This window comes from Perissodus microlepis, chromosome 11 (genome assembly GCF_051167445.1).
Source record: "Perissodus microlepis isolate ML-2025 ecotype Zambia chromosome 11, ASM5116744v1, whole genome shotgun sequence".
NCBI classification, from domain to species: domain Eukaryota; kingdom Metazoa; phylum Chordata; class Actinopteri; order Cichliformes; family Cichlidae; genus Perissodus; species Perissodus microlepis.
In genome coordinates, this window is record NC_140471.1 from 37,116,456 (window position 1) to 37,134,656 (window position 18,201).

Here is an 18,201-nt window from a genome sequence, read left to right on the forward strand (position 1 = left end):
CAAAGGGGGCTGAATAATTACGCACACCCCACTTTGCAGTTATTTATTTGTAAAAAATGTTTGGAATCATGTATGATTCTCGTTCCACTTCTCACGTGTGCACCACTTTGTGTTGGTCTTTCACGTGGAAGTCCAATAACATTGATTCATGTTTGTGGCTGTAATGTGACAAAATGTGGGAGAGTTCAAGGGGGCCAAATACTTTTGCAAGCCACTGTAAATAGGGGCGCGGCCTCTGTGACCGACAGGTTATCATAACAAACTGTCTGTGAGGGCTGAGCTTTAATGAGTAAAATTTGAGGATTTTGATTGGATGTTACTTCTGGGCCAAAGATAGTCACTTCAGTACACATGAAAACAATATGCTGAGGGTGACGCCGTTTTTGGTTGGATCCATTCTCAGGAGGCAGTTTTTGGTGCTCCGGTGTTAACGTCAGGTTCAGTATCTTATTATTTCCACACACAGAAGAGAAGTAGCCTTCCCGGCAGGATCCCAGCAGACCTCACAAACTGGAAGAGAATTCGGCAAAAAACAAAAAGAGCACCACCCCATGCACATGTGAGACCGTACATGGACAGTTATAAAAGTGTGAAAGTATCTTTTACGTGAGCCGTGCACCGGCTCCGGCTGTGTGTCAGCTCTCAGGTTTCCTGTAGGTGGTGATCAGCTGTAGCTGGATGGTGATGGGTGTGAGCTGGTGGTGGAGGTGTAGTGTATAGGTATGTGTGGGTGGAGTCAAACACACACAGCCCTCAGTGTGAAACAGTAAAACAATATAAAGATAAAAATAGAAGTCTAATATACAACACAATGCAGTCTTTCATAAACAACAGTGTCCAACACAACCATAGTGACTGTGGGCAAGAGTTCGTGTGTGGGGGGGGCAGTCAGTGAAACGGTGATGGTGGATGTTCAGTTTGTTTTTTTTATGTCTGGGGGGGTTTAGAGGGAAGAGGTGGAAGCAGGTCTGGAGTTGGTGTGTGTGAGAGCAGGGAGAGAGTTCAGCATCCTGACAGCCTGATGGATGGAGCTGTCTCTCAGTCTGGTTCTAGCCATGGCGTACACCTCCACCATAGCTGGACTGGCGATGGTGATTTTTTGTTTTTATGGGCCGATGGGTTTGTTTGTTTTTTTTTCTGTTTTTTTCCGTAACGGTATAAACACTGAAAGGTGGTGGATTGGCCAGATGCTGGGAGATGTGTAAAAATAAGTCAGTTGTTTGGTGGTGGCTATTGCGGAGCTTCCACAGATTCAGTAACATTAGCAAGTGATGGAGGCCAGCAGATGCAACACGCTGGCAGGTGGATGACGGAAAGGCAGGAGGAGCAGAGACCCGAGGCGGTGAACCGAACTTCAGGTAAGAAGTTATGACCTGCAGTCTATCTGGGTCAGATATAAACCAAGTTTAGGTGGAGTTCATTTTTGTTGTGCTGACTTTTTACAGTCAGTTACAATAACTTGTACTGCGTGCTAGCTAGCATGACGGAGTTTCTATACAGCTGGGCGGGTGCTATGATGTTACTGATGTTGAACTTGTTTTATCTTATTCTATTCATAAGGTTAGTTAGTAGAGTTTCCAACTGTCCCGTAAAAAAAACAGAATCGTCTCGTATTCAGAGAAAATATCACGCGTTTCATGTTGAGCTGAAAAGGATCAGTTTGTCCCGGACTTCAGCTACAATGAAAAAGACACAAAGCTGGAGTTATTCTGTCTTTGCTGCACAGCTGCTTCTTCTCCTCTCATTCTCTCCCCCTCTCTCTCCTGTTTCTACTTCAATCACGAAACTGATCAATGATCAGCTGATCGGCTTTTCTCTTGTTTGTTTATTGCCCACTTTGCGCCAGAAAGAGGAAACCGGTGGATGTCGCTCTAAACAACAGCAGCACGTTTAAGCTTGATCAGCTGTTGTTAGGATTTATTTAATATTACTTTCTAGTATCAGCTGATGTTTGCTGGAGCCACAGCTGTAAAGCTGCTGGTCATGATGTGGGTTTGGATATGTGGTGAGAGGGAAACATGAAGATGAAACCAGGAGATGTCCTTACTGAATCATCAGAGCTGAACAGGTGATGGAGGAACAGGTTTACCTTTTAGGTGACATGAAGGAGTTGAAGTTATGAACTGTTTCTGAGAGACAAATAACACCAGGATCCTTTTCTAAGTAGCTGACAGCTGGTAACTGTGCAGGGGCGGGTCTAGCAAAGTGTTGCCAGGGGGGCAGGTAGGGCATTAACATGTCTCGTTTTTAATAAATAATTATCTGAATCTTACAACAAACGTTTTCATCTGATGTAAAATGTATAGAAATCCATTATTGTACATAGTAATTTTTTGTAGGGTCCCATTTTAATTTCTTCAGAAGTACTGTATATGATGCCAGTATTTCCCACATTTTCTAGATTCTGCACCAGTACTGTGTGTAAAATGCCATCAAAAAGTCAATTAAGTTTTATTCTTTCTCACCTGTCTTTCTGTCTCCTTTCACTTTTTAAAGGTTGCCATGTTAGAAAAAATATTTTGCCCTGCCATGCTGTTTATTGATGTGGCAAATGAATGGTTTATGAAAATAAATCTAAATCTGTCATCAGTCATCAGTAATGATCATGTCTCACCTCTAGTCTTCTCTGTCTTAATTTCAGGTTTTCACCATGTGTTGTAGATGTTCAGGAGGTTAACTCGACCAAGCAGTCTACTTTTGGGTACTGTTTAGAATACAAGAATAGGGAGGATGGTGTAGGTTTAAGTTTATTAGACTGATACATATATACCAACAAGACAGTGTACATCACTGTGGGCCGGTCTCTAGTCAAAATGCCCGGGCCGATTTTTTTGTCCCAGTCCAGCCCTGACCTCCACCCAGGCATAGTGATGGGTGTAAGCTGTGGATGGAGGTGTAGTGTATGGCGATGGGTGTAAGCTGTGGATGGAGGTGTAGTGTATGGCGATGGGTGTAAGCTGTGGATGGAGGTGTAGTGTATGGCGATGGGTGTAAGCTGTGGATGGAGGTGTAGTGTATGGCGATGGGTGTAAGCTGTGGATGGAGGTGTCGCTGCCTGTGTATACGTGCTGTTTACTGAAGGTTTCTATTCTCACTCTGATGACTCCGCTCTTTGGGGGCTCTCTCTCATTTATGGCCCGCCAGCTTGACGCCCCGCCCACAGTCCATTTCACGCACTGTTCACGCGTCCACTTCGCGCTCCGATTGGCTGACGTTCTGGGCCGGCCAATCACAGAGTTCCCTGTAGCAGAGGCTTGGCGAGTTCACGCTGTCCGCACGTGCTGCTCGGAGGGTAGTGGGACCCCGCCCCTCCTGCGGTATAAAACGGGCCGGGGTTGTTTACAGAAAGAATCACAGACGGTACCGACAGCCTGGCCCGGTGGCACTTCCAGTTCTCTAATTTAGCAGCTGCCCTGGTTCATTAAACCCTTATTTCATTTTGTTTTCGCGCCTCGGTGGCGGTTTCTGCACTAACCGGACATTTCACCGTCGCTCTGTGACACTCTGACCCCTTGACTTCCGGTCCGTTTCGGCCGTCGTCATGGTTCTGTCCCCGGCCAGCAGGCTGCGGCTGTTCCGGGTGGTGTTTTCCGAACCCGGCCGCACCTTCTATAGCAGCGGGGACAAGCTGTCCGGCTCCGTGCAGCTGGAGGCCGAGCAGCCCTGCAGGGTGGACGGCCTCCGCGTCACCGCCGCCGGCTGCGCGCGCGTCCAGCCCCGCAAGAAGCGCGGGAGGAGCCAGGAGGTGGAGTACCTGAAGTACGACGAGGATGTGCGGCTGGAGGAGGCGCTTAGCCCAGGTGAAGCTCCAGGATCAGACAGTACAGGAATTAGTTAATCAATACAGGTATCGATTCAAAGCTCACATAAAAAACGTTATTATCCAGATCAGTTAGAGAAACACGCGGAAGAATCTGAATCTGCATGATTTTAGGATTTCCTGCAGTCTGTCAGTGATTGACTGATGTAATGCAAACTTTAATTGTACTTATAAAAACCCACGAATGAAGGAGGAAATTGTCTTCAGGGACCAGAGCAGTGTCTGCTTCACGCTGTAAACATGTTCATTTTAACATGGGAATCTGCGGGGTCTGGCTCACTACTGTCTCTGCTGGACTCCAGAGGAACTGCAGGATATGAGACCCAGGTCGTGTCCAAATTCATGGGCTGCATCCTCCTGAGGACGGATTTATAGACCGATTACGTCACAGCGACGCGCCGAAGGCTGTCCAAATTCGTAGACTCCTCCGAATGCAGCCGACAAATGCGTCCTTCTTTTCCCCGAATTTGAAGGATGGGTTGGGTGTGTCCTTCGTGGCCCACCATATCCCAGAATTCATAGCGCGGCCCAGCCAAACTCCAGTTTCCAACAATGGCGGCCGCTACTAAGTTTTAAAATTACTCTTATTAATCTTTCTGGGTCACAAAATAAACTTTTAACATATTTTCAGGCGAGAATGTGGGTGTGTAAACATATATCTTCTCGGTTTATCAAGATATCGCATATTTGCGAAAGTGCTTCAACGTTTTCGGAGACGTCTGTTACCCACCAGCTCAATAGCAAGCCGGGAGCTCGAGGGTCACTGAAGCCGCAGAGAACGGCACAACTCCCGGCACATCATGTTCAGATCACCGCGGACTTTCGCTACTCAGGTTAAACGTGATATATAAGTCACTTAGACAACCTAAAAATGTTATTGTTGGACTTTCTTCAGTGTTTTATTTGTTCGTGAGTCAATCGGTTTGGCTGAGATTAAAGTTATTAGATTAGATTAGATAAAATAAAACTTTATTAATCCCCCGGGTGGGTTCCTCCTTGGTTTTCACACAGCTGATTAAGCAGAAGTGTGAGACGGTCGAGAGTTTACTCCAGTGTCCTGTTATATTTTAGATAGCAAGGAGCAGACGGCCGAGTTTATTAAACTCCACCGAGACAGCGCTGACGCAGATCTGAAGGCGAGACCGTCCAATTTAACAGCCGTTTACTTCCGGCCTACCCGACCTTCTGAGGACCCGGCCCACGTAGACCGCGAAGGCCGGGTCCTCAGGAGGATGCAGCCCATGAATTTGGACACGACCCCAGACAGGATAAAAACAAAAAGAAACGGAGGAAGTCGCTCTTTTTACTCCCAAGAAGTAAAAGCTCCATTTTCTGCAGTCAGAGAATTGAGCTTTAATATGAAACAGGAAGTTGCTCCTTACGTATTTCCTGTGTGTCTCAGACTCTGACGGCTGCTTCCTGCTTCCTGCTGGTAAAACCTTCAGCTTCCAGTTCGGCTTCGAGCTGCCGCCACCCGGGTGAGTTTCCAGTCCCGCCGCTGCTTTCTGATGGCGTGTTGATCATGCTGCTGAACGCCACTGCTCTGCTTTCAGGTGCCTGGTGTCGTCCTTCAGAGGGAAGTTGGGCTCGGTGCGGTACTACGTGCGGGCCGAGCTGCGCCGCCCGTCCGAGCATGCCCTGCAGTGTGAGAAGGAATTTGAGGTGGAGGAGCCGCTGGACGTGAACCGAGCCGACCTGCTGGTACGAAACGCCCGGAATCAAACTTCAGACAGGAAGTAGATTCTGGTTAATGCAGGTTAATCTCCTGTCGCTGACTTCCTGTTCTACTGTTAGATGTTCATATCAGACACGGAGAAACTCTCAATTTGTTACAGGCTTTTCTACTCTCTGATCTCTGTGATGTCATAGAGAGGGCTAGAACCCTACCCATCTGTTGTCAGTGAGGGGTAGCCAGTCAGAGGATAGTAGGGGGTGGAGCTCAAAGTAAGGGGGGCTCAGTATCAGTAAAGAAGGATTATTCTGAACTGTGCAGTTCAGAATAATCCTTGCATAAGGCCATGCAGCGCAGCTCTGCTGTGAGATGTCACCTGTGCTGCTCATTAACTCCTCCCCCTCCCCTCAGGCGCCGGTGGCAGCCTCCGCTCAGAAGAAAGTCACCTGCATGTTCATCCCTGATGGCCAGGTGTCCATTAGCGCTCAGATCGACAGGAAGGGCTTCTGCGAGGGCGAGGACATCTTCATCAACGCCAAGTTTGAGAACACGTGCTCCCGCATTGTGGTGCCGAAGGCTGCCATCATCGCCAAACACTCGTATGCCATGGACGGACGCACCAAGGTGACGCCCTAACCTTTACTTTCAGACGTGAGTGCCATGGGACAGGAAGTGTGACCTGCGCGGTTTCCTGTGTGCAGGTGTTGCATCAGAAGCTGTCGGTGGTGCGAGGAAACCACATAATTTCTGGGATGTGCGACATGTGGCAGGGCAGGACCATCAGGGTGCCCAAACTGAAGCCCTCTCTGCTTGGCTGTGACATCATCCAGGTGGACTACGCTCTCATGGTGAGAGACCACTAATGTTGTCATAAGATCAGAAGTAAAATGAGTAAAATGGAATGATGCAGGCTTAACCTGTAGCCCCACCCCCTCAGATCTACCTGCACATCCCCGGCAGCGAGAAGCTGAGTCTGGAGCTGCCGCTGGTCATCGGGACGATCCCGTTCAGCGGCGTGGGCAGCCGGACGAGCAGCATGTGCAGCCAGGCCGGCTCCAGCTGGACCTCCTTCCCCTCGGCCCCACCCAGCTACAGCAACATCCACCGCGACCTCAGGGTGGACGGCCCCCGCACGCCGCTGCTCCACGACTACGATGGCACCGAGGAGGAGGAGGAGGAGGGTGGGCTCATAATGAGAGCGCCTGAACTTCACTGCCCCCCTCCCCCCGTGTACAGTGAGGTGAGCGCGCCAGTTTAACTTAGTGTGATCTCAGTGACAGCAGCAGCACTTTGGACATCATGGGGTCGTTTGGCGGTCTGCTGTCAGCTAATCCTGTCCTGATGATGTCATCCATTTGTTTTTCTTTCTCTTCTTCAGGTAGATCAGAACTCTGAGAACTTCTCTCAGGTGGTTCCCATCTTCTGAGGACAGCGTCCCCTTTAAACGGTCCAACGCCCCGTCTCTCCACCAGGACACGGGTTGAGGGCGGAGCCTCAGCTCTGCCTCGAGATCTGACCTGACAGCCATTCCCCTCTGATTCAGCTGTTTCCTGTCAGTGAAAACAGAGAAAATGTTTTTTTTAGATACTTGTTGTTGCATTATTTACTGTAGTAACAGGAAGTTACCTGTGTGTAAGATTTTGTAAATACGAGCCTATTTTTTAATTTTTTTTATCTGATACATGAGTTGAAAATGTTTGGGTGTTTTCAGTTTGTTCCCAAACAGCAAAAATAAAGCGATCATGAAGAATGTTGACTTTTAAATATTGCTACAGTTTCATGAAATGAAGATGAGTACAAAAACTGAAAAAACAGCCTCAATGGCAAAGTGCAGTGCCCCGCCAAAGTAAAATAGTGTTGGCCCCGCCATAATAAAGTACAGAGCAGGGCTGTCAGATGAATTTTGAATTTTGTTTCTTTCAGAATTAAATTACTTTCTGAAAGTGTTCTCCTTTAATGATGATGAGGAGGAGGAGCTTAGAGGAAAAATAAGTTGTGTTTAAATGTTTCGGGTTCTCCACTTCCTGTTTGATGTTGTTAAACACGGTGAGAGGGGCACTTCCTGCTCTGTGATTTAAACATGTTCAGGTTTACTTCATAACAGCACTGTCAGTGCAGCTCTCCTCACCCCAGCCAGTCCCTGAGCCTGGTTCTGTCGGAGGTTTCTTCCTGTTAAAAGGGAGTTTTTCCTTCCCACTGTCACCAAAGTGCTTGCTCACACACGAGGTCGTCTAAATGGAGTTTCTGTGTAACACTGTAGTCTTTTCCTGACAGTATAAAGCTCCTTGAGCCGGCTGTTCTTGTGGCGGTGCTATATCACTTAAATTGAATTGAACTGCCCCCTGCTGGCAGGAGAAATGAACACGTGACTGAAACATGTCAAATAAACAAGAAAAAACAGTCCACACATAACATCCAGAGATACCTGACACAGAGGACCATAAATGTGTGCGTGTGTGTGTGTACTGAAGTGGGTAAGAGGTCGCACAGATGCATTTCTGAGCAGCACAGGTGCATCTGTATTTTTAACTTCCTGTTTTTCCTGGAAAGATAAGGACACGCTGGACAAGGGCGTTTTTAGAAACCACTGACTCACTGCAGTGTGTGTGTGTGTACACGTTTAGACGTTTTTGTGAGGACAGAGAATTGGCATGCCACTATACTTGTGGGGACCAACAGCCCTTATGGGGACATCATGTCTGTCCCTGCGGGTTTGAAGGTAATTTTGAGGCTCAAAATGTGGTTTTGGTGTCAGGGTTACAGTTGGGTTAGGCATTCGTTTTTGATGGTGAGGGTAAGCAGCTAGGGAAAGCATTATGTCAATGGGAAGTCCTCACTAAGATATGAAAACCAGTGTGTGCGTGTGTGTCAGCGGTGGTGTGTGACTGGCTGAGGATCAGCGTGACAGCTTCTGACTCAGCCACTCATGTTTCCAGCTCTGCTTCCACTTTTAGAGCCTGCAGGCAGAAAGCAGGGCAAAGGTCAGTATCACAGCCTAATGTCTGAATCCACACGCTGCACCTGCAGCTCCACACTTACTTTAACGACAACAGGTCAGCAGGTCGCTAACGAGCCTCTGCTTTATTATGATTATTATTTATTAATATTTACCTGCACCTTTAGTTAGTATGACCTGAACCCTTCAGCCTGTTTCAGAGCTCACCTGTGTCGGCCTGACCGTGATGTACTCTGGATTATCTGTGTCTGCATGAGTCCAGCACTGACACTTTTGGGGCAGAAAGTCACAGGCTCATTTCCTTCTTGTTTCCTTACAATCCAGTCTTTAAGTCTGACGTCATTAGCCATGTCTGGGCCCAAACTCCGCTGCAGGTCCCAAAGTCAAATGATCACTGCAGCATTACTGAGAGTTGAAAAACTGTCTAAATTCTTTCATCTTTAATAAAATGATCAGCGTTGCTGCTTTACCAGGTGTAACAATTAAGTTTAACATCCAGGCATCTATGAAAACCAAATTTATTACATTTAACAGAGTTAGAAGTTAGCAGGAAGTTAGCTCGCTAGTTTCCACCTAAACATGATATAGCATGTTCTGACTGAGAGATTTCTGAAACAATCCAAACGTACAGCTCTGCTGTCACTTCCAACATAAATGAAGACAGAAAGCTAAACAGCAGTGACGTTTGTAGGGTTACAGAAGTTGGGCTAGCTGGTATATAATGATGTGCTACGTGATCGCTAGCGTGACAAAGCTATGTTAGCATAACATAAACACAGTGAAGCTGGAGGATGAAGCTAACTTTTTTCCACTCGATAAAAGTTAACGTGAAGGTTCCTGATGGTTAGAGACAAATGCAATCGCATGGCAGGATGCTGTAAACGGACCAAACTTCAGTCAGGAGAACTGAGATAATCCATCCACAATACGAGGTTAGTTATTAATATACTGCTGCTGGGCTGGAGTTACATCGTGAGGGTTTAAAACTGAGCTTTAAAATGATTAGCGGTAATAAAACCGAGAGAGGCCGACAGTGATCACTGACTGTTTTTAGGGGCTTGTTGAGATTAAATAGAACAAGATACAAAGCATTAAAACATATTAAAAACACAAAAGCCTTATTAAATGCAGACTACTTCGGGCCCGGAAGCAGGACTCATCACGTCATCACTTAAAAACCGAATAGCAGATTTTATTCATTTTACAAACTCAGGAAGTCAAATAACAACTTTTTAATAACGTGTTCATGGACACACTCAAAGAAGCAGCTGCTGGACAAACAGTCCAGGTTAAGCTGGTCATGATGTGAAACTGCAGCCGTGACAAAGAACGCAAACCGTTTTTATTATTTTTGTCTGATTGGTCACAATCCTCAAATCTGCCCAGAGACAGTGAAAGAAGGATGCTGATTGGCCTAAACTGCCCCGGAACTCAGAGCTCAGAAAATGAAAGTGAAGACTCTCTGAGACACAGACAGATCGAATACGGATCAGGACCAACCGGAATAGATCAGGACTGATCAGCTTCATCGACATGTTTGTCCTGCAGCTGATGTTGATGTCTCTGTTGCTCCACCGCACCATGAGCTCAGGTAGTGAAAGCTGCTGTGCTCACCTGTCTGACTGTACCTGTATCTGTCAGTGTTTGGTTATCTGTTCGATTCAACGTCCTGATTAATTAGATCATTCAGAGACTCAAACGTCACATTTTTAAATCAAAGGTAAAAGATAAAAACATGGTCAGCGATTTCACCGATGGACCTGTGATGTCAGACTGATTTTACAGGTTCAAACTTTTTAGTCTCTCTGTACATTTAAAATGTTGCTCAGCATCGTGTAAAAACTGGATTCAAACTTGATTTTAGAAAAGGAAGAAAAAACAAAAAAACCCTAACTTTGACAGCATTTAGTTCAGTTTTAAAAGGATTTCGTCATGTTAGGGCTGTGTGGCAGGCAGGAATTGACCCAAAGTGCAGATTCAACAGAGACGAAAGTCAAAGTCAAAAAGCAGCTTTATTGCTGAACAAAAAAACATACAAAACCTAAACTGGGATCAGGAAAACTAAGCATACGTGGAGGCACACAGGGAAACACACAGCATGAGGGAGAAACACAGGGCTACACTGAAGGATAAAGAGGGGAATGAGACACAGGGGGAGAGCACAGCTGGGCGTAATCTGACATGACAACACCAGGGGAAGCAAAACTCAATACATTGACATAGGACACAGACTTTCAAAGGAAAACAGGAAATATAACGGACGCGGACTTGACAAGGGGATACAGCTGACAGAGAACAAAGGGAACACACCGGCAGGGATGAGTGTACACTAAACAGAAGGAGCACAGAACCACAACCAGAGAACTAGAACACAAGAAATGCAAAGGACCTGAGGAGAGGGGAATACTAGAGACAGAAATCAAAACCAAGAGACGAGCAAAAACACATCATGAAATCAAGGATAACTAATACAAACAGAAAAAGTCCACAGACTCAGGACAATGACAGATTTCACACTTCTCCTTTCCCAGGTATTCATCATTTACCACATCATGAAATTATGTGAAATCTAGACATCAGTGTGCCTCGTTTTGTTTGGTAAGATTGTCTTCATATGGTCAGGGAAGAGACTCAAACGACAACTCAACTCTGGAAGACCCGGCTCGACGACTATGGTATGGGGGTCAATACGAAAAAGACTGAATACCTGGAAGGAGACCCCCCAAACTGATGGCACCATCATAACACAGAGTTGAAGTTCCGCTACCTGTGTTCAGTCATCAGCTACAACGGAAATATCACCTCCGATGTCCGAGCACGAATAATGCAGCCTGGTTAAAATGGCGAGAGGTCACTGGTGTACTTTGTGACACAAAAATGCCAGATCGACTCATGGGAAAATGGCTGCGCATGTTGGCCCGCATTGACCACACATGAGCAGGCCCTAAACACCATGGAGATGCACGTGCTCCGATGGAGCCTGGGAATTATGAGATGGGACCGGGTTATGAACGAGGACATACGGAAGCGACTAGGTGTAGCCCAAATAAAGGAAAAGATGCTCGAGTCCTGAGGTGGTATGGACACGTGAGTCGAAGCGATGAGAACTCGGTAGCAAAAACGGCTACGAGGATCGACCCAGGACGCCGGCCTCGAGGCAGACCAAAGAAACAGTGGCTGGACAAAATCAAAGAAGACATTTAGACCGTTAACGCGTCACCTGAGGACGCCTCGGACAGAACCAAATGAAGAAACCTTTGCCGAAGAGTGGAACCTGCACCAGCGGGAACAACGCCAGGATGAAGAAGTAATTCATATGGTTAGTAATGCCACTAAAATCCCATCTCTCTAGAGCTTCTGCTCCCGGGCCATCAGCAAACAAACCAAAGAAACCATTTAAGCATAAAAATCTACAAAGAAATAACAGTAGACCATCCTCAACTGCACCAAAGATTAAAACTATTAAATATTAATTATTAATCATTATTTCTAATAAGTCCCTGTTAAATCATTTAATAATTGATCAAAAATATTAAATTTTCAATTCAGTTCAGATCAATTTTATTTATATAACACCAAATCAGAATTAGAATACTTTATTAATCCGTGAGTAGTCTAAGGAGCTCGGGAAGAAAAGCGTCTGGACTTCTTTAAGTTGCTTGAAGACGTTTCATCCGAGAAGCTTCTTCAGTTCTAAGGTCAAATGGTCCCAGCCCTGTGGGGCAGGTCTGCACATGTCTGTCAGCACACAGAGCTGAGTGAGAGGGGCTGTTATTGTGTGTGTATATGAATCTCTCACCCCAACCAATCACAGCAGATGGCCCCGCCCCTCCCTGAGCCTGGTTCTGCTGGAGGTTTCTTCCTGTTAAAAGGGAGTTTTTCCTTCCCACTGTCACCAGAGTGCTTGTTCATAGGGGGTCGTATGATTGTTGGGATTTTCTATGTATGTACTATTGTAGGGTCTACCTTACAATATAAAGCGCCTTGAGGTGACTGCTGTTGTGATTTGGTGCTATATAAATAAAATTGACATTGAAATTGAATGATAGCAAACACTGAAACACATTTCCTGCACGCAGAAATGAATTTTCCTTGCTCGAAATAATTTTGCTGTCAAGATGCTTCTGAAACCAGTTTATAAGAAGCAAGGGCAGCAGACGTAACAACATCACACTGATAGCTATCGACTAATGACAAAGCTGAACACACTTCTTGGGCTTTTCCTACCATTTTAGACTGAAGTAGCAGAGGCCAAAACTCTGATAACCATCTTTGAACAGAGGGGCTGGCTAACGACACCAACCGTCTGCCACCTGTAATCCAGTTTCCTAGGCGCCTCAACCCGCACTCATACCTTGCATCATGTAGAGCAGGGGTGTTGAACTCCAGGCCTCGAGGACCGGTGTCCTGCAGGTTTTAGATCCCACCCTGGTTCAACACACCTGAATCACATGATTAGTTCATTACCAGGCTTCTGGAAAACAAGACACGTTGAGGAGGTAATTTAGCCATTTAAATCAGCTGTGTTGGATCAAGGACACATCTAAAACCTGCAGGACACCGGCCCTTGAGGCCTGGAGTTTGACACCTGTGATATAGAGTGAAACAATGGTTTCACCCAAAACCTGATAATGACCTACATCCTTTTGTTTTTTTTTTACAATGGTTCATGTGATGAAGCACATGATGACATACCTGGGACTTTTTACCATTTGGTTTTAGAACTGAACAAGCTTCTGGGATGAAATGTCTCAAACAAGGCTAACACACCAACACAACAACCACTGTGCTTACACAGGCCACGGAGAGCAGCCACTGGTTGCAGGACTCCGACCTCAGCCAATGGCATGGTAATCGGGTTCAGCAGGAGCCAGTAGTGGGGAAGGGTAGAGCCCAGAGGTCGGGAGCATTGGGAACATTAGCCTGAAGTGGACTTTTTACGTTATTTTAAGTAACATTGTTGTAAATTTGTTCCATCAGGCACAGGACGACACTCCCTCTGGGCGCTTGCCTCCTACATCCCAGGCTCTGCCCACTTCCCAGAGTTCACTGTTGTTCTGATGTTGGATGACATCCAGGTGGGATACTATGACTCAAAGGTCGACCGGGTGATGAGGGCGAGCACGGCATCTGACCACGAAGCGGAACTCAACCTGGGCCAGGAGCCCGTGAATGTGCTACGAGACATTTACTCCAGCATGAAGAAGAGGCTGAATCTGGTGAAGCATCGCTTTAACCTGACCATCGATGGCGTTCATGTCCAGCAGAGGGTGACGGGCTGCGAGGTACTGGAGGACGGCCAGCCGGCACTCATCATGTTCAGAGACGGCTCCAACGGGCAGGACGCCGACAGCCTGCTCTACAACATGACCCACTTCACGTATGCTGTCAGGGAAGGCTGGGAGATCCAGTGGGACGCCCTAAAGAAAACGTCCTTGCAGATGCTGTATTCAAACATATATCTACCGTTCTGTGTGCGGACGCTCCAACACTTCCTGGAGCGCGAGAAGCACCTTGTGATGCGAAGGGTGAAGCCTCGACTCCGCTTTATCACCAGGCAAGTGGTGGGCGGGGCTCAGGTCACCTGCCTGGCCACTGACTTCTACCCTCGCCACATTAACCTGAGCCTGCTGCGGGATGGCCAGCCCGTGGACGAAGGCGAGCTGCGCATCGGCTCGGTGCTGCCCAATGGGAACGGCCTCTACCAAGTGAGGAAGACACTGATGGTCGGCGAAAAGGAGCTGCAGAGGAAACACAACTACTCCTGTGAGGCGTCTCACCTGAGCCTGGACAACCGGCTGAGGGTAAACTGGAGGGCGGAGTCATCGTACTCTCACAGAGTTCATTCCATCTCGCCTCTGGTCTTCCTGCTGCTCGCTGCTGTCCTGCTGCTGCTGCTGGTGCTGAGGAGGAGGAGAAGGAGGAGGAAGGAGAGGTCAGAGGGCGTGGCCACAGAAACACAGGAGCAGGTGGGAGAGAGTGAGCAGTCAGACGACCTCGTGACCTCGTGACGAGACTCTGTGTGGCATCAGAATCACCTTTATGGGTGTACCTACAGAAGGAACTGAGCTCCAGTTTGTCGCTGCTCTCGGTGCAAACAGAACACAGTAACATGCATGAAATATCAACATGTACAAAAATATAACATATTTCCATCATGAACTCTGTACTAACAGAGCATCTGTGGAGGTGGAGCTCCAGTTGTAGTCAGAGAAATTCTACGGTTTAGATTGGATTTTACTAATTAGCAGTTTGTGTGGATGCAGACTGATAGTCAGTCTAACTAGCATTAGGCACTCGCGACCAATTAAGGTCACTTCCTGAAACAAATAATGGAGATTAAGTATCGGAATTTCAGGAGCGTGACCACGCCTCCAAACACGCTCCTCCTTCTCTATATGTTCCCCCAGTTCTGCAAGCTGTTCATTCTCGTTTACGAGCCCCACCCTCCCTTTTCAGTTCTCCAACTTCTTCACTTCTGTGTAGTACACGGGTTCTGCCAGGCCCCTTCGAGGCCTTCCCCAAACCGCAGCTCAGTTCATGTCTAAGCTTTTACCTACTAAAACGCTGTCAAACATAAAATGAGGGCGTGGGCCCAGCGTGTGAAATAAATGAATTAATAACACAGTGCTTCAAAATACTAGAAGCTTTAAAATGAACCCAGAAACAGAAATGTCCTTCTGTTATTTATAATAAAATCATGATTTTATTTATGTCATATTTATCTATTGATGGATGCTGTCACGAGTTTTTGTGTTTCAAACTTTGTAACTATGTTCTTTGATTATTGTTGTTCATGGTTTTGGCTTTCTTTAGTGATTGTTCCTCCCTTAGTATTTACCTCAGCAGTGTATACTCTGTGATTTCCCATGTCCCACGTTTCATGTCTCCCACTCATTGTGTAAGCTGTGTGTCCTGAGTCTGTGTGTTTCCTGTTTTATTTTGATAGTTCCTGTCCTGTGTGCAGTGTATCTAGTTTTGCTTCCTGTCTCGTTAGGTCTGATGTGTCCCAGCTGTGTTCCCTCCTGTTCCCCGTCCTCTCGTTGTCCTGCTGTGTTTTCCTCTGTGTCCGCTTTAAGTTTTCATCCCGTGTACGAGTCCTGCGTTTGGGTCCCTGCCTGCTGCAGCACACACCGTGACACATGCAAAGGAAAACAAATCATTTACACATAATTTCAGTCTTCAGTTACAATAAGAACAAAGAGGTCCAGTTTGTGTCTGAGGAGACGCGAAGAAAACATGGATCGGCATGTCTGGAGTCGCAAAGACAAGAAAACATCAAATTTAAAAATCAGAGCCAGGAGGAATGCTCAGAGGGCAAAGGTCATCAGTTCACAGAAAGAAAGCAGGTGATTGGCCACAGCTGCAGAGGTTTGTATCTCAACGGTGACCCTGTTGTATGCACAAAATCATTTGCAGCTATGTCCTCCAAATATGATGTTTTACGGTAAACTTCATCTGCTGAATCTGAGCCAGGCTGAAACACCTGGTCTGAAGCCTGTGGGAGGTGTACACCTGGTTTATACACCTGACGTTATTCCAGAGCACGACAGAGTCCAGGGACACATCATTCACCTGCACTGTAATCCGTGCAGTGACTCCCAAACTGTGGGCCGTAATGGTGAGAGAGACATCAGGCTGGTACAGGTGGAGCTGGGTTAGTCCTCAGCTGCACCGCAGCATGTGCCGATCACTAAACGCTGCACTTTGGTAAATGGTAAATGGCCTGCATTTGTATCGCGCTTTACTCAGTCCCTAAGGACCCCAAAGCGCTTTACACATCCAGTCATCCACCCAGTCACACACACATTCACACACTGGTGATGGCAGCTACATTGTAGCCACAGCCGCCCTGGGGCGCACTGACAGAGGCGAGGCTGCTGGACACTGGCGCCACCGGGCCCTCTGACCACCACCAGTAGGCAAACATGGGGTTAGCATCTTGCCCAAGGATATTTGGTATGCAGCCAGGAGGCAGCCTGGGATCGAACCACCTTTACCTGCTAGCAGTTGCTGTGTCCAAATTCAGGGGAAGGATGCTCATAAGGACACTAACTACCTACGTCACAAGGTAGTGTCCTTAGACGGACGGGTAGTCAGGAAGTGAGCGGCTGTGGACAGCCCCCTTTTTTTCTCCATAGAAACTTTATTGAACAAGCAATGAGTATCCAACATAACAGATGGGCTGTGCACAGCCTCCTAGCCTTCAACTCCGCCCTTACTTACGTGTTTTTCCCGTCTCTAGCGCCACAGCGCGAAAACTTTAAAATGGACCCAGAAATGTCGCTCCGGTGTTTGGACAATTTTAATTCTCGAGGAGCTAGAAAAACCTTATCGTCGTCGCCCGCACGTTTTGTACCTTAGGCTCATCAGAGACAATCATATCCAGGTAAAATAATGTCCTTTAATCTACACGCATTTAGGAATTACTCAGCTAATTACATGATAATTGAATTATTGCCGGCGTTGTGCCAAAAAAGTGTTCGCCTGCCAAAACTGATTTCCAATGTTTCCGTGTGTAATATCTGTATGTATGTTGGTAAATAGACTTCGGTGAACATGGTTTACAAAGGAGTTTTATATATACAATAATTACCTGTTGTTCAAGTGTCTTTATAACTCTGGTTATAATGTAGGTACACTTGATATATTTGTTTTGCTGTCTGCTGTCCTCTTGGCCAGATTACTCTTAAAAAATAAATTCCTAATGTCAACAAGATTGTTTGTGAACTGGATAAATAAAGGATAAAAGTCACTGCCAAAAACTGGTTGCAGCTTCTCCTGTTACAGGAATGTTGCTGGTGGCTCAAAGTGACCTGATGTCATTAATGAGGGAAACATTTGACATGTTTCACGTATTATAGACCAACAAGTTATTCATAGCAGGTTAAATACGAGCAATCAGTTTAGGGCAAAAACCGGAAATCAGTTTTTGGCAGACGATCATTTTTTGGCACAACATCGGTCATTCGTACACATGAACTGTATCATATAAAATATATAAACTAAATATCTTTGAAACGTATAGAATCTAATCTTTTGTTTGTTTTTTTACACAGCACTTTATCAAACTGTTGTCTGCTACAGAGTTACAGGTACTATACTAATAATATAGCCTCCACCATCTCCTGCTTGCATGTTTCTGAAAACATCTTAGTGGTGTGGCAGCCACGAGTGAGCCCTGCAAACCCTGTGGATGGACGATGCAGTGGACAGTGGGAGGAAGCATCCTGAAGCTCTTTGCAGACCACCCTGTGTGATTCTCCACTCGCTGACCAGAAAAGACAAACCGCAGGTCTCAGTTGCAGCACCATCCACGTCTGATCTTCAGCAACACTGCCAGAGACTTCCTGTAATCTATTACAGTTGTTAAAGAAACCGTCCAGGATCAGGTCACTCAGCTTAATCCTGTGTGAACAACTGTAAATATTGTTTTTTCATGTTTACACACTGTGTATTTGAAATATTCATGTTTAATTGTTATTGTTATTTATTTATTGCTATCAAATAAATATCCAAGTAATATTGTTCAAAGTTATGTTCATAAATCAAATTGAGTTCAGTGACAATTACTGTTTGTTTGAATCAATTTATTAATACCATAAAACCTTCAAACCAATGCAACACATAACAAATATATTCAAATAAATACATTTCTCAGTACGTAACTCATTTGGGAACTGATCTTTCTAGAAGTGAACAGTCTGTCCATCCTCTCCCTGCTCTCCTCTCCTCAGCCTCTCTTTGCTGCCT

At 46.2% G+C, this 18,201-nt stretch overlaps 2 protein-coding genes across 2 annotated transcripts; both read left to right on the forward strand.

Annotated features, from left to right (window-relative positions):
• The first annotated feature begins 3,272 nt into the window (after positions 1-3,272).
• On the forward strand, positions 3,273-7,256 carry LOC146378501 (thioredoxin-interacting protein-like). Its single transcript, XM_084944887.1, has 7 exons — positions 3,273-3,800; positions 5,223-5,298; positions 5,374-5,521; positions 5,904-6,116; positions 6,194-6,340; positions 6,430-6,732; positions 6,871-7,256. The coding sequence occupies exons 1-7, from the start codon at positions 3,542-3,544 to the stop codon at positions 6,916-6,918; spliced, it is 1,194 nt and encodes a 397-aa protein (XP_084801013.1). The 5' UTR covers positions 3,273-3,541; the 3' UTR covers positions 6,919-7,256.
• Positions 7,257-9,916: 2,660 nt separating this feature from the next.
• LOC146378502 (major histocompatibility complex class I-related protein 1-like) lies at positions 9,917-15,178 on the forward strand. The gene is made up of 2 exons (XM_084944048.1): positions 9,917-10,039; positions 13,429-15,178. Exons 1-2 carry the CDS (start codon positions 9,982-9,984, stop codon positions 14,457-14,459), a joined length of 1,089 nt encoding a protein of 362 aa, XP_084800174.1. The 5' UTR covers positions 9,917-9,981; the 3' UTR covers positions 14,460-15,178.
• Positions 15,179-18,201: the final 3,023 nt, after the last annotated feature.

What these genes read in the sequence shown, in the direction of transcription:
- LOC146378502 (XM_084944048.1), top strand. Translation starts at nt 9,982, where the DNA reads ATGTTTGTCCTGCAGCTGATGTTGATGTCTCTGTTGCTCCACCGCACC. An exon ending in CCACCGCACCATGAGCTCAG is followed by an intron (nt 10,040 to 13,428) that starts GTAGTGAAAGCT and finishes TTGTTCCATCAG; the next exon opens with GCACAGGACGACACTCCCTC.
- LOC146378501 (XM_084944887.1), top strand. Translation starts at nt 3,542, where the DNA reads ATGGTTCTGTCCCCGGCCAGCAGGCTGCGGCTGTTCCGGGTGGTGTTT. An exon ending in GGAGGAGGCGCTTAGCCCAG is followed by an intron (nt 3,801 to 5,222) that starts GTGAAGCTCCAG and finishes TGTGTGTCTCAG; the next exon opens with ACTCTGACGGCTGCTTCCTG. An exon ending in AGGTGGACTACGCTCTCATG is followed by an intron (nt 6,341 to 6,429) that starts GTGAGAGACCAC and finishes CCACCCCCTCAG; the next exon opens with ATCTACCTGCACATCCCCGG.